Genomic DNA, 15,712 nt, shown 5'->3' with positions numbered 1-15,712 from the left:
CGATGCAAACATGGCTTAAAGACCCTTCGTTGCTTGTAAATACTTCCGAGGATAAGGTATATTGTTGCAAAGCGTGTCACTGCCGACCATAGAAGCTCATTATTTTTCATGAAGTTTCACATCATGCTCAGTACAATTACATGCCCATAAATAAACTTGGTCGTTGTCCTTGCCTTTTCAAGCATTTTAGAATACATTTTCATTTTTCTGATATCATCTAACATTAGATCTATGCAATGTGCAGCACATGGAGTCCAATATATCTTTTTCCTCTTATCCATCAACCATCAGCTTCTTCCCAACACTCACATAGCTTGAATAGTTATCCGTGATGAGCCACATTTTTTTCCCTAATCTCATCAAGATATTTAAATAGTAAATTTTCATCTTTTATTGAATTAAAAGCATCGATAGACTTGTAAAACATTGTTCGTGTTGGAGTATTAATCAAAAAGTTTATGATGCTTCTCTTCTTTCCATCCATCCAACCATCGGACATAATGGAACATCCATGAGTTCTCTAGGAATCTTTGTATCCCCGCCACATATTTTCAAGTAAAATCTCTCTTTCTCTTCAGACATCTTTCTCTTTAGTTCACTATAAAAATAAAAATAAAAAAATCACTAGTCACAAACTCACAAATCAGTAAATCACAAATGGCAAGACTAAAATGTAAAAAACCACCATCATAGAGTGGTGCCCCACATGATGGACTAGAAAACAATGAGCCACGGTGGATCCATTGTAGGCCATAGAAAACAATGCATAGCCTCCATAGCCACCCACACACACACCATAATGGTCCTCACGTGGGCCACACCATAGAAAATGATGCACAGCCACCCATACACACCTTAGTGGGCCTATGTGAGCCACACCATAGAAAACAATGCATAGCCACCCATACACCCCTCAGTAGGCCCCACATGGGTCACACCATAGAAAACAATGCACAACCACCCATACACACACCATAGAAACAATGCATAGCCACCCATACACACCCCTCAGTAGGCCCCACATGGGTCACACCATAGAAAACAATGCACAACCACCCATACACACACCATAGAAACAATGCATAGCCACCCACACAAACACCATTTATAAAAAATTGCATAGCAACCCTTACCCTACAAATATTGTAAGGTAACAAGTAACCTAAAATGAAAAAATCACAAAATAACTAATAAATCTTCATTCTAAATGAAAATGAACTCATTAAGGAGCAAGAACATACCTCTTGCAAGCTCAAGAAGAGAGATTCAATCAATCAAAAATCTAAAAATTGCAATTTCATGGCTGTATGGATTCGGAAAGGGGGAAATCTGATTTTCTCCTTCATTTCAACTCCAATGCTCTTGAAAAAAACAACAAATGGACCTTCTAGCAAGCTCTAATGATCGGCCTAAATCTCCCCTTCAATCTCCTTATGGATCGAGAGAATCAAAGAAGTGGAGGAGAGCTTGCGTCGCATGCTAGGGTTCAAAAGAGGGGTTTTCGAAAACCCTTTTTCAAGACTCTTTTCTTTTAACATAAGTTTTTTAGTTTGTTTATGGTGTGAGTTCAACACCAACTTTAACAAAGAAACACCACCATTTTAAGTTAAAATCAATAAAGAAATATTCGGTATCAACTTTACATTATAAGGTTTTTAAAAATATGAGTTTTAAACCATTTAACATAAAGTTTTTTTAAAAAAAAAGGTAAATTGTAGCATATGCTACATAAACTACATGCTACATAGCTGTAGCGTGTGCTACGACCCCGGTAGTGTATGCTGCAGGGGATTTGTGCTATTTGAGTATGCTACGTAGCGGTGTGGCTATGCTATATGCTACGGATGCTATTTAAAACACTGAATGAGAGTAGCATGGATACCATAAACATTCCAGAGCAGTGCTCCATATTCACGGCTTAGCCAAAACAACAATAACAACCACAGATCTACTTCTAATCGACCATCACATTACTGGAATAAACATGTCCAGCTACAATTTATCTCCCTTCAAGCTCATGCAACTATTTGGATTTGTGAAGATTTAAACTAAAAATTACAACTGCTATAAGAAATGAAATGAACTGGCAGAAAAATAAGGTGGGGGATTACAGAATACGCACCATATGCAGTGGTGGAAAAAGGAATGCGGACAATGTGCTTTAATTTCTGGCTGAACATGTAATAACCCTACAACCTCAAATTCACACCGAGTTCATGTTTCATCAGGTGAACACAACGAAGGTGTCATTTAAATAGTTATATAATTTGATATTGCAGCAAATATAATAGCAACATTTGTCGCTGCAATCAATCAAAACTCAGAACAGATCACACAAAGGGGGGGAAAAAGTGACATTTGTAGCTGCAACAATCAAAACATTCACAGAAGAGACCATGAAAGAGGAAGGGAAAAAAAAAAACATTAATGACCATTGTGAAGTTTGCAAGCACAAAAGGAGCGCGAGATAAGAAATTAAAATAGGTATGAAAAAAATTTGATTACATAAAAGGGGGAAAATGCCCCTCATTGTTAGATCCTGACTGCATAAAAAACTGCCATCTTGACTGCATAGAGAACTCTCAAAAAATATCATCAAAGCACATCACATGGAAGGTCCTAGACAAGCCAAAGGAGCAACTATATGGCCGCCATTTGTCATCATTATCATCGTAACCTTGTGCCGGCCTTTTTTAATGGATAACAGAACTTCCGCTGAACTACAGAAAAGCTGATACAAAGGGAAAGGCTTCTGTATACAAATCCAGCACTTCTGGACACCCTCCTTTGCAAGCTCAAGAGCAGACTGATTGGCAACTTTAGATTCTAAGGAGAACCAAACGTTTATCCTATATACATGTCCTTAAACTCATCCAAATTTATCCCCAATTTCCAATGTTCTAAGACTTGCACCAAAACCAATTTAGCAACTTTGGAAATGCTCCCTCCATAACCCAAGGTGGCAATGGGCCAGGTAGCCCCCCTGGCCTGACTAGGTTTTGGGCCAAGCTCGGTCCTTGCATGCATGGCCCAATCAATTTTCAAGTCAAGCTTTGGCTCGAGTCATTTTAGCCCAGCCCAACCTGACTTTATATGTACATGTGTTATATCCTACAAATATACTATTTTAATCTTTAGTTAGACAACCATCTATGAATGCCAACCGTTGGTTTCATTCCTCCAAAATGTTTTTTTTTTGTGTGTGCATCTGGCCCACTTGATAAAACGGATAGATCAGAAAAAAAATTCAAGGGGGAAATACAGATTTTATCAATTTCCAGGCCAGGTCAGGCTCAGGCCCAAACATTTTTTTTGGCTTGGACTTGATCCCGCAATGCTAGGTCCGTGCCTGACTCAATTTATATGTACATGTATCATATCCTCCAAATATGCCATTATGATCTTTAGTTACACAACCATCTAATTTGAATGCCAATAGTTAGTTTCATTCCTCCTAAAATGTTTATTTTTTTATGCATGTGTGGCCCACTTGATAAATGGATAGATTGGGAAAATTCATGGGGGAAATAAGGATTTTATCATTTATCGGGCTTGGTCGGGTGAAATCCAGCTCGGGCTCGAGCTCGGGCCCAACCAAATCTTTTTGGCTTAGGCTTTGAGCTTGCTATGCAAGGCCCATGCCCAACTCAGGCTGTGCTTGGGCCTTGGGTCTTAAGTGGTGGTGGGATTGGCCCCTTGAAAAGAATTTGAGATCCTAAGTCCCTCCAAAAGAGCCTTTGATTTGGTCTGCAGGATATCACCAACCTCAACCATGGCCCAAGAATACAAATTTGGTATTCCTTTATTAGTTTTTAATAATGCCCCCATTCTCCTTGAACCCTCCATGGAAGATAGAATCCTTCAAAATTCTACTTCAACCCACCAAACTTATTTTAATCTCTTTTGATCGGTAGAAGAAGACTTTATTAAAAGGAAGGCCAAAAGGTCAACCCACAAACTGCATGGGAGATTCCTTAACCTGGTTCCTTCAAGCTAAAATACACAACCAAAGAATTGCAAATTGCCTTATCCTAGAAATTTAGAGTCAGCAATGAATCATGTTTGACTAGGTTATTCAAAAATGGTTACGTGACGGCCATTAAATAATTGACAACAATGGGAACCATTATGCATAATGAGGTTGTAACAGTCATAACGGCTACTACGGAAAAAATGGCCCATAACGGCCCTGTAATAGTCCATCATGGGGTCGATGCACTTAAAATAATGTTTTAAAAAAAAAAAAAGAAAAAAAGAAAAAAAGAGGGCGTGATGGTTGTTATGGCCACCGTTGCTATTACTGAATACCTTGTGTCTGACCATCACTGCTACCTAGTACTCTATCCTTGATAAGTGAACAAGCCTTCACATCCCCTCTCACCAACTCAATCCAAGCTCTCCCTGATAGAAGTTCCCTCCTTCCTAGGATGTCTTTGTCCCTCATAGCACATATCCAAACCATCTCAAAAGAGCAACTAGATATCCACTAATTTTACCAGAGAAAAAAAAAAGGGGGTGAAATATAAATTACTCCATGAAAACCACGATGACAAAGAAATAATAAAATCCCAATGCAAAAAGATAACAGGACTATGAAGCACAAGGGGTAAAACCAACCAGCACAAAATCCTCCACTTTCTATAAGGCTCCTAAATAGCTGCTACAAGGCCACTTGGATAGATAATAAGACTATAAAGCTACTAAATAACATTGAATAGATTAAATATCACCCTGACATAAATTTTATAATGTGCTTCAAAAGTTTTAAATTATTATAGATGATGCATGAAAATGCCATCTTAAAATGGGAAAAAAAAAAAAAAAAAAGTCAAATGTTTCAGCAACCATGACAACAGTTGGTGGATTAAATATTGAATAACAAAGGCAATGAGGTTGACCTGCAAGCGCACTTTTCTGACTTGGTAAGACAGATATTGCTGAAAAACACCTGCAAAACGGCCATATTAAAACATCAGTCAGAAAACTGTTCGTACTAAAACCACATTTAACATGAATATAAAAGGCATGTGAAACCAGAATATTGAAAAGAGACTTGATATTGTAAGCAGATAAAACAATCATTGCACATTCAAGCAAGAATGATTTTTACATCTGCTATTTTGACATAAGGACTCAACCATAAAAGGAAAAGACAAATGAAGCTAGACATCAGCAGGACTCCAGAAGACGCACACATGCAATTTGACATGCAACTGGCAACCACCCAAAAAAAAAAAAAGAGGAAGAATGCTGGAAGTGACACTCAAGTACAATACCTGTTATTAGCAAAAGAATGGCATTGCAACTGCAAAGCAATGACGGAACTAATCTGTGAATCGAGAAAAATATCCATGGAGCTGCTGCAGCCATAATAGCATAACCTGCCTAGAAAACAGAAAACCTATGAGCACATGATGTAGTCCTTATTTTTTTTTTAAATGAACAAAGAATCAAGAGAGATGTTCCAGTGCGGGTGTCTTCACCACTCACCAGTCATTTGCACAAGCATTGGACAAGTGGGCCCCACCTTTATTGATCCAGACTGGAGATGGTGCCACAGACTGCCACTAATTTAGACGCTCCTAACCATCCAATCAAGAGCCAGCAAATGGATGGTCATGGAATACATAATACAAAAAGTTCAAAGAAATCCATTAATTGGATCATTAAGATCATCTGATCATAATAATTTTCAGGCCATTGATTATACACTGTGGGGCCCACACATCAAGCACTTTGGATTGATAAAGGTGGTTGTTTGCTATTGATTCCACTGAATTGCTATCATCAGCATTATAGATAACATTTTATGCCAAATCAATTAACATCATCACAGTTGGGCATTTCATGAAACAAAATCACACTTATGTAGAGCAGAGCTTGCACTTGCCAATAGAATACAATACAAAACACTCCCAAGAATGCTCGTGGGCCGTCGATGACCAGATAAAGGTGCCTCCTGCAATACGTCAAGAAACCTAGAATAGCAAAATGATATATACTCAGTCAGTAAAACAATCCATACTCCCAGATTGATAGTTAAGAAACTGGTAAATGGATGAGAAGGATATGTGCTATGCTCAGCCAGAGCAAAGCTGGTTTATGCTCAGGACAAGAACTATACAGGTGGGGCCACTAGAAAAGAGAAGTACACAATGTTCAGAGAGAGAGAGAGAGAGAGAGAGAGAGAAGGGCATTCTGTCCCGTACAGGTGGTGGCCGTGTTTGGCTGATCCAGAATGTTCATCTGGTTGGCCCTGGAATGGAGGGTATTGTGCAGTGAAAATCTCCCCAATCTGATGATTCTGACGATCTGATTTGTAGGCTCCTTTCCCATAAAATGTCACAGTCATTGTGACAAATATCGCAGAGATTTTGAAAACCCGCAATATTACTGCAGAATTTTGATTAAATGATATTATCTGATGATATTGCAAGATTTTCAAAATCTCTGCAGTTGTTAATTTTTCGTGACTTTGTCATGAAATTATCGAGATTCTAAAGGAAATTTTATTTAGAAGTTGAAATTATTCAGTTTCCACCATTATATTCAATTTTTAAAAATTAATTAGCAACATATAATAAAGGATATTTTAATTATTTTATACATCTTTCAACAAATAATAATATCTTACTTTCAGTGCGATTTTCCCAATAATATCACAGGAAAATGTCAAAATCTAGTATCTCCCAAGAAATTTCTGGGCCAAGAATAGGTTTGTCACTATGGTGACGGTTATATTCTTTTTTAACCACCAAGGTGGAGTCACCGGGCTGGCCAAGATCACTTCATAGGCAAGATTTTGGGGAATCGCCCATCCTATGATGCGTCCACTGGCCAAACAATCCATATCACTCAAAGCCTGGCCCAATCCATACAGATGGAAAAATCAAAAATCATATGGAAACTTCATAGACAATAGACACCAATCCACAAGCGAGGAAATATATGATCCTTGACCCTATGATATGCAGAGCACACTCAGATTATCAGTTTCCACAGGTGGGCCATACGGTTGACTGGCTCTGTGGGGCCCCACGATGAACCATGCTCTGTAAATCCCCTCAACAGGAGATCCTAACCTTTCAGTGTGTGGCCTGCAAAGAGACGGTTAACAATGCAGCAACAGTCCAAACCCAAATGCAAATACAAAAGAAGAACAATATTGACAGATAGGATGTGCCAATGTAGAAGATATTGAGAGCATGGTCCATCAGCAACGGGACCCAACAGACCAATGGTCTAGAAAACCAGACCATGTGTCATGCTTGTACAAACTGAAAACCCTAGCAAGAATAGACACTCGTTGAGCCAACAAAATCAACTGTTGCAGAAATGAATAGGAACCCTAAATAATGATCAAACAACAAAACACAGAAGAAACATGGCAAACCAGTGTGCACCCCGTTGATCACGCACGCACATGAAGTAAAGGGAATCGCCTTGATTCTCTCTTCAGGTTGTTCACTGGGTTTAGGAAGTTTGAGTAAAAGGATTATCTTTATATTTAAATGTAAATGTTTTTTAAAATTTCAGTTGCCAAAAAATAGGAATAGTTAGAAGTGAAGAATAAAAGAGAGGTGTATTTCTGAGAAATGCGTCAATGGAAATATCAAAGAACTAAGGAGGCCCATCACCTTCGAAGTGACTTCTCACCCCTTTCTTCTTTCTTGTTTTCCTGTATTTTCCTAAGATAGTTACATAAACCAGTGATCTGAATTGAGCATCATATCAATTTAGTATCAAAGCTATAAGGCCCTATGATGCGGGGGCATTTTGGTGTGATTCCAAGGGTGCAACGTATCTCGACGCTAGGGTGGGGTTGCCCACGATGTGGGGTTGCCCACGAGGTGGGGTCTGTGAGATACAAAAAGAACACGAGGTGGGGCCCACTGTGGGACAATGCAATTTGGGGACCCGTACATGGGTTGCCCACGAAGAGGTCTCGCCTGGGTTTGCCTGGGTTTGCTTGGGAGGGCCTGGATATAGGAATAAACCGATCCTTCCCCATCAACTCTAGAGTTTTTGGTGCGCTGGTCGGTTGTCCGCTATCACCCAGACATTCAATCAACACTGCTACATAGTCTGCTCAATTGAAACTATGGTGACCAATGCCAAACTTGTGCAAGAAGTCAACAGCTTATGCAAACAGCTCAATGAGGTGTTACATCATGTCCATCTTATGCAAGAGGAGAGAACAAAACAAAAACAATCATGAGTCAAGAGTGTCATGTAGAGACCCAGCATACCACCCATCAGTCAAGATTGATTTTCATTAGTTTGATGGTAACGACCCCACCAATTGGATCTACACGGCTGAATAGTTTCAAGAATGTAATCACATTTTGGATGATCAAATGATAGGACTCGCTGCTATCTACTTCACTAGTGATGTCATTGCTTGGTACCAACAGATGAAAAAGACAATTGGTGAAATGACTTGGCGCCAATTCACCCATGCCTTTTGTGTTTGTTTGGACCTACAAAGTGTGAAGATCCAAGTGGTGAGTTATCAAAACTTCAACAAATAACCATGGTATGTGACTACTAATCACACTTTGAGCAATTGGCTAACCGCAACTCGCGATTACCCAAATCCTTCTTCATTGCTTGTTTCATCTTGGGCCTTCATGACGACATTTGTGTGGGAGTTAGAATCTCTTAACCAACAAGTCTAGTAGAAGCATTTCAAATGGCATCACTTCATAAAGAAGCAGTTGTAATTAGAGATAGGCATCGAGTCGAGTCGGACCAGATTGGGTCCAACTCGACTCGATCCGATTTTTCAAGAACCTGACCCGAACTCGATCCAATTTAGTACTGAGTCCAGCAGGGCTGACTCGATCCGATCCGAATCCTTACTGGCCTAACCCGAACTGAGTCCGACTCAGTCTAGGAAACCGAATCGAGTCAGATCAAGTTGAGTTTGTCCAGTCGATTCGGATTGGGCTGAATCAAGATCTGGAGAGAGAGGGAGGGAGAGAAAGGAGGGAAATGTGGGAAATCGGTAGAGAAAGAAGGAGAGAACGGATGAGAGAAAGGAGATGAAGGAAATTGGGAGAGAAAGGAGGAGAGACGGGTGGGTGCGGCACCGCTCGTTCGGGTAGAGAAAGAGAAGGGAGGGATTAGGGCCTTGTTCAGGTGAGGCGGGTAGTAAAAAAGTAAAAATAAAAAAGTAATTATTAATTATATAGTACCTGACTGAATCGGATAGGATCGGATCAGTCTGGATTGGCCACTGATCCGAACTCGACTCAACGTACGTTCGGATCTGAGTGGGCCTGCACAAACCGACCCAATCCTGGCCTTCGGTTCGGATCAGATCAAGTCGGATCGGGTCGGATTGTGTCCAGCTCCAGTTGTAATTACTCATCGGACTCCTCACCCAAACAATTTAAGATCTTCTAATCCCATGCCAAATGCAACATCAAAATATGGTGTACTCTCGCTCAAAAGGCCGACATCACAAGAGATGCAAAAACAATGGGGAAGGGACCTTTGCTACAACTGTGATGAAAAATTTAGCATGGGGCATTGTTCTAAGGCACATGATGTAGGACCGATGCATGAACTCAAATATTGTGTAAGGTCCATTGTTTTAAATATCAACGATATCGGCCAATATATCCCACAGTATCTCTTGTATCCCACCTGTGCGATACGAAACGCACAAGTAGTGGGATATATCCCACATATTCGATTTGGTGAGCATTTTTTTTATTTTCGATCAATTTTTTTCTGTAAATCACTTTAAATCAATGTCAAATTGTTACAAATCCATGATTTTTCCTGTTTTGCGTGAAAAATCATGGATTGGAAGCTTCGATTTCGAGATTTGGAGAAGGACCGAGTTGCAGAAATTCGAAAAATAAAAATAAAAATCAAAATTTTCCCAATTTCTCGCAAATTGGTTGCAATCTTTATGTCCAAACATAAAATCAAACATGTATACAATCTGATCTAGTGATGCGAAAATGATACAGGCACTTGAGTTGTTTTTCAAATTACCTGTATCTTTGATACAAGTAACGGTTGAAATTTTTTAAATCAAAATTTATGGAAAGAATCGCAGCTTGCATTGAAGAGGCCTACCTACAAAATTTATGGGAAGAATCGCAACTTGTAACTTGCATCTGTGTATTGAAGCCGGTTGGTGGCTCTTTTGCTATATAAACACCTTATCCCCCTCCAATGTCTCCATCTCCCTCGGTCTCTGTTTCCCTCTCTCAATCTCCTTCTCCCTCTCTATCAATTTCTGTTTCCCTCTCTCAGTCTCCTTCTCCCTATCCTAGTCTCCTTCTCCCTCTCCCGTCGAGCTCCAACAAGGTTAGAAAACCCTTTCCTTCTTCTTTTTTTGTTTTCCCTTTCTTTTTGCCTCAGGTTTTACAGAGGCGGTTTGGCTAGGATGTGTGAGTAACGGCTGGTGGTCTGTGGGGCCCACCATCTTGTATTTGTTTTATCCATGCCGTTCATCCATTCTTTTGGATCATTTTAGGGTTCGATGCCAAAAATGAGGCATATCTAAATCTCAGGTGGACCACACCACAAAAAATGATAATAATTGAAAGCCTACCATCTTGTATTTGTTTTATCCATGCCGTTCATCCATTTATTTGACATTCGACCTGTTGATTAGGTCATAAAGACCTGGATGAAGGGGAAAAAAAAAAACAAATATCAGTATGATCCAAAGCATTGGTGGCCCACAAGAAGTTTTTAATGGTGGGCGTTCAATCAACATTGTTTTTAGTGATGTGTTCCACTTGAGATTTGGATGTACCTCATTTTTGGGCTGATGACTTAAAATGATCTGAAATAATGGATAGATGTTGTGGATGAAACAAATACATCATAGTGGGGCCTACATAACATGTCAGCAAGCAAACCATAGTAGTCAGCTAAAATTGGCTACTACTGATGGTGCTATGTGGGCCATACCATGATTTATGTGTTACCTCGAAGTTTTTTCCCCACGTTACAATCATTTTGAAAACATGGGCTCACTTTTATAGCTCACCCATTGATTAGTTTAGCCTAAGAATCGACCAAACTATTCATCTACATGGGCTTGATAAAATGTAATAATTTTATCCAAGTTTTTTTTATGTGACGATTTGATTTTTCAACGATTCTATATTTCAAGCTCTAGTTAGGGTGAATATTCAACTTATTACCTGTAACAAAGTTACAGGCTATCCAAACACAAAAACAAAGTTACCTGTAAGAAAGTTATAACTTACATCTAAACAGGATTACCCGTAACTTTCTTTCGCCTCTAAGTAAGTTACATGCAACTTTCTTACCACTTAAAAAAGTTAAAAAGCGTCCAAACAGGCGCTTATATTTAAATTTAAATGTTTTTTTTTTTAATCTCAGTTGCTACAAGATAGTAGCAGTTAGAAGTGGAGAATAAAAGAGATGTATATTTCTGAGAAACGTATCAATAGAAATATCAGAGAAATGAAGCAGGCCCACCACCCTCGAAGTGGTTTCTCACCCTTTTCTTCTTCTTTTTTCTCTGCATTTTCCTGAGATATTTATATAAACCAGTGATACGAGTTCAGCATCGTACCACAAACGTATAATTACAATGTACATCCAAACAGGCCCTTATATTTAAATTTAAACGTTTTTTTTTTTAATATCAGTTGCTACAAGATAGTTCATAGTAGCAGTTAGAAGTGGAGAATAAAAGAGATTTATATTTCTGAGAAACGTATCAATGGAAATATCAAAGAAATGAAGCGGCCCACCACTCTCGAAGTGGTTTCTCACCCTTTTCTTCTTCTTGTTTTTCTGCATTTTCCTGAGATATTTGTATAAACCAGTGATACGAGTTCAGCATCGTATCACAAACGCATAATTACAATGTACCAAGAACCCTAATTGCAGAAAATCTGACAATTGATTCGCTCCTCATCCGATTTAAACCGGAAATCAACGGAATCGTCTGCTGCTGCTTCTAGCTAACTATTTTCGTCAGATCTGGAGACGAATGATGGGCCGTCAAAACAATAACCGACACATCCGATCCGTCGAATTTCGGAAATCGTCGGAGATTGAAATGAGAGAGAGAGAGAGAGAGAGAGAGATTTTACAGATTAGCTTCGTCGGAAGGAGCGGAGGAGTGAGAGTGCCGGTCGTGGTGAGCCATCTTCTTCTTCTTCCTCTTCCACGGTTTTGGAGGGTATTTTTTCCCTCTTTCAGGCGCGGCGTACAGAACCTTGATTTTGCGCGGCGAACTGTGAGAAGGAAACGACGAAGGTGGAACGTGCAGGGAGTTGCTGTAACCCAAAACTCCGTGGGCCCACCGAGATTTCGGTGTGAAATCCACTCCGTCCGTCAGTTTCCTCAGCTTATGTTAGGATGACAGGCCGAAAATTAGGCAGATCCAAAGACTCAAATACAGGAAATAGTGGGGATTGAACGCTCACCGTTGAAACCTCCGTGGCCCCTGGAAGCTTCGAATGAGGCTAAAATTTGTTATTTTCCGTTCATCCTGGTGGGAATCACCTTATTAACGGTTTGGATGGCATGTAAACATCGCAGTGAGTCTTAGGAAGGTTTCAATGCTGACGTTTCCATCCATCACTCTTTCTTTTATGGTGTGGCCCCCTTGACTTCCGGTTCTTCCTCATTTTGCCTCTTATCTTGACCGATGGACAAAGGGATTTTCACATGACATGGTGGTGGCCCCACATGAACTGGATTAGATGATACCCTGGATGTATGTGTCTTAAATCCACACTGTCCAGCCATTTTGAAAGTTCATTTCAGGGCATGATTCCAAAAAAAAGAAGCTGACTCAAATTTTTGGTGGACCACACCACATGAAATAGTCATAATTGAATCCCCACCATTAAAAACCTCATTGATTCCACAGGAATATTTATTTGTCATCCAGTGTGTTGATAAGGTCACAAACACCTGGATAAAGAGGCCACACAAGTATCATCTTGATTCAAAGTTTTCATGGCTCCCAAGAAGTTTTTAATGTCCACTCACCATGGTTTCCTTACCATGACCCATTTGGGATTTGGAACTGGTTCATCGTGCCCTAAAATAAACTTTCAATAAGGGTGTGTTTGATTTTCCAAACATTTGCTAAATATGATGCAAGTGAGTAATAATTACTTCAATAGGTAATTACGTTGTTATCTATGCGTGGTTTGACGCTTACTTTGTTGAGCTCTGAATACAGAGAGACTATGAAATATACATGGGGTCCACCATAATGTTTGTGTCTTATCCACACCGTCCATCCATTATGCCAGCTGAATTTAGAGCTTTACCAAAAAAATGAGGCTGATACAAAACTCATCTGGGCCACACTACAAGATTTAGGGAATCGAACATCTACTATTAAAAACGTATCAGTGGCATTGCTTCCTTTAGTGTAAGTCACCTGAGTGTTGGATTAGGCCCATTTTTTGGCTCATGCCTTAGAATGTTATGCTAAAACTGATGAGCGGCTCGGATATATCATATATATCATGATGGGGACCATAATTTTAAACTATTTTTTAAACTCAATTTTCAAGACAGAAATGGAAGTACATTTTCAAACCGATGAAGTAGTAATAATTACTAACTCCCAATGCATTTTCATGCGATTTGGAAAATCAAACACGCTAAGGATGGAGAGTGGTTGTAGTCACATAGTGGCCCCATGTTCAAAGGTCCCACCCAACTCACTAGATCCGGGTCTCACCTAATCCACTCTCCTTATTGAGGGACCCAATTGCCAATAACTTAACTTCTTAAAAGTTAGGTGGAACACATTATTCAGGCTCAAACCATTTATAATCTTAACTCCAATAAGAATATATTTAAGCCATACTATGAAATTAAAATTAGCCATTTTCTTCTTATTGCTTTTTCATGGTGATGACTAAACCAAGGGGAGACATTCTATAAACCACCTTTCATGTTCTATGAAAGCGACTTCTCTTCATATGGCCATTAACACAGAAAAATAATTAGAGGAAAATGCCTAATTTTATTTTTAAATTATGGCTTAACATTTTTCGATTGGAGTTAAGATTATAAGCAGTTTAAGCCAATGTAGAGTGAATGTGCCCCCATGACAAGTGATAGTTGTTGTATTCTAAAGATTGATTGTTCAAATAATCTTATTACACTTGGGATGCGGTATGAGGAAGACAAATTCAATTTCAAATCGGGTAATTCCAAATCACATGTCGATTTATAAAACTTGATAAATTTTCTAACTTTTTTATTTTAATTTTAAACAACTTAAATATTTTTCAAAAACCCATTATCCAATGCAATTATAGTACATTCCATCTAGCTTCAAGCTACATGAACTTTATGGAATTGGGCCATAAGTAACTGCATCCAACAGTAACTCCATTAAATTACTAGAGAAGAGACTATAGTTACAAAGAGCATAGCAAACTATAAAAAGCCAAATTTTTTTAAGATGGAAGAGAACATAAGCAATCGAAGTTTTGGAAAGTAAAGGTAGGTTGTCCACTCCTATTAATTGTGAAACCCGATATAGTTAGATAACATTATAAAAATCAGGTTGTGAAACCCATCGTAGTTAGATTACATTATAAAAAATCAGGTTGGTTGATCAATCCTAACCTCTTATTCAAATAAGGGTAATCTTGGGTTCATGATACATATAAGCTGATTAGTGCCCAAACAACTAAACATAAGCATTGAAGGTGTGATTACAATTATCCAATTATTAATCATCTAGCAGGTTAGTTAATTCCCAGTGGACGGCCAACGTAATCAATGGTTCAAATTCAATGAACAAATATTCAAAAATCAGAGATTACAATTATCTAACAAACATTATTTTAGGTTTATTAGCTATCTAACTAGGGTTGGTAGCTCAACAATCTAACTCATTTATATGATTTAATGGTTCGATAGGGTTTGGCCAAGAGGTGAATTTCACCTAACCTTGATTACATGAGTCTTTGTAACCAAAAGCTCCGTAGGGCTACTGTCATATTCATTTGACATATGCTCAATGTATCATATTTTTTAGCTTAGCTTATAATGCTAAGTAGGAAAAAAAGAAAAAAAAAAAATATGCATTTTTAAAACTCAAGTAAGCCATGACACGCGAAATAATGGAGATGGACATGCCAACCACCATTGAAACCTTACAGGTCCACGATGTTTATGTGCCTCCAAATCCATTATAAGCTGAAAATATTATCTTATAATCCGAGCCAAAAAATGAGGCATATCAAAAACTCAAGTGGGCCACAATACAGGGAACAATGAAGATGGACATAAGACACCATTGAAACCTTGCGGGATCATAATGGTGTTTATACACCTCCAAACCCATTATCCCACCCATTGTAAGTTTTAAATGCCATCTTATACTCTTAGCCAAAAAATAAGCACATCCAAAACTTAAATAGGCTAAAATATGGGGAACAATGGAGATGGAAATACCCACTATTGAAACCTTTAGAGGCCCACCATGATGTTTATAAGCCTCCAAACCTGGTAACCCTTCCATTTATAAGTTGAAAATGTTCGCTTATAATATGAGCCCTAAATTCAAAACTGATGAGCCACAACACAAGGAACAATGGAGATGGACATGCCCACCATTGAAGGAAACGGATTGGCTACTCCCCCTGCCATGAGCCCCGGGGCTGGTGGTCGGTGCACTGTGGGCCTTACCATGATGTATGTGCTTCATCCATTTTGTTCATCC

At 38.9% G+C, this 15,712-nt stretch overlaps 1 protein-coding gene across 2 annotated transcripts in view; it reads right to left on the bottom strand.

The window, feature by feature from the left end:
- The window catches only part of LOC131226665 (protein FIP1-like), a 33,643-nt gene extending 21,399 nt beyond the window's left edge, over positions 1 to 12,244 (bottom strand). Inside the window, exons 1-5 of one of the 2 annotated variants that reach the window (XM_058222281.1) lie at positions 12,099 to 12,244; positions 5,887 to 5,978; positions 5,277 to 5,381; positions 4,899 to 4,948; positions 2,123 to 2,189 (exon numbers count right to left, since the gene is read on the bottom strand). In XM_058222281.1, coding sequence (XP_058078264.1) covers positions 2,123 to 2,189; positions 4,899 to 4,948; positions 5,277 to 5,381; positions 5,887 to 5,978; positions 12,099 to 12,154 — 370 coding nt within the window. In that variant the 5' untranslated portion in view covers positions 12,155 to 12,244. The remainder of the gene's footprint in view (positions 1 to 2,122; positions 2,190 to 4,898; positions 4,949 to 5,276; positions 5,382 to 5,886; positions 5,979 to 12,098) is intronic. The other variant, XM_058222282.1, reaches the window with a different exon arrangement.
- Positions 12,245 to 15,712: the final 3,468 nt, after the last annotated feature.

Source organism: Magnolia sinica, chromosome 15, assembly GCF_029962835.1.
Source record: "Magnolia sinica isolate HGM2019 chromosome 15, MsV1, whole genome shotgun sequence".
NCBI classification, from domain to species: domain Eukaryota; kingdom Viridiplantae; phylum Streptophyta; class Magnoliopsida; order Magnoliales; family Magnoliaceae; genus Magnolia; species Magnolia sinica.
This window is presented reverse-complemented; position numbering and strand designations above follow the sequence as displayed.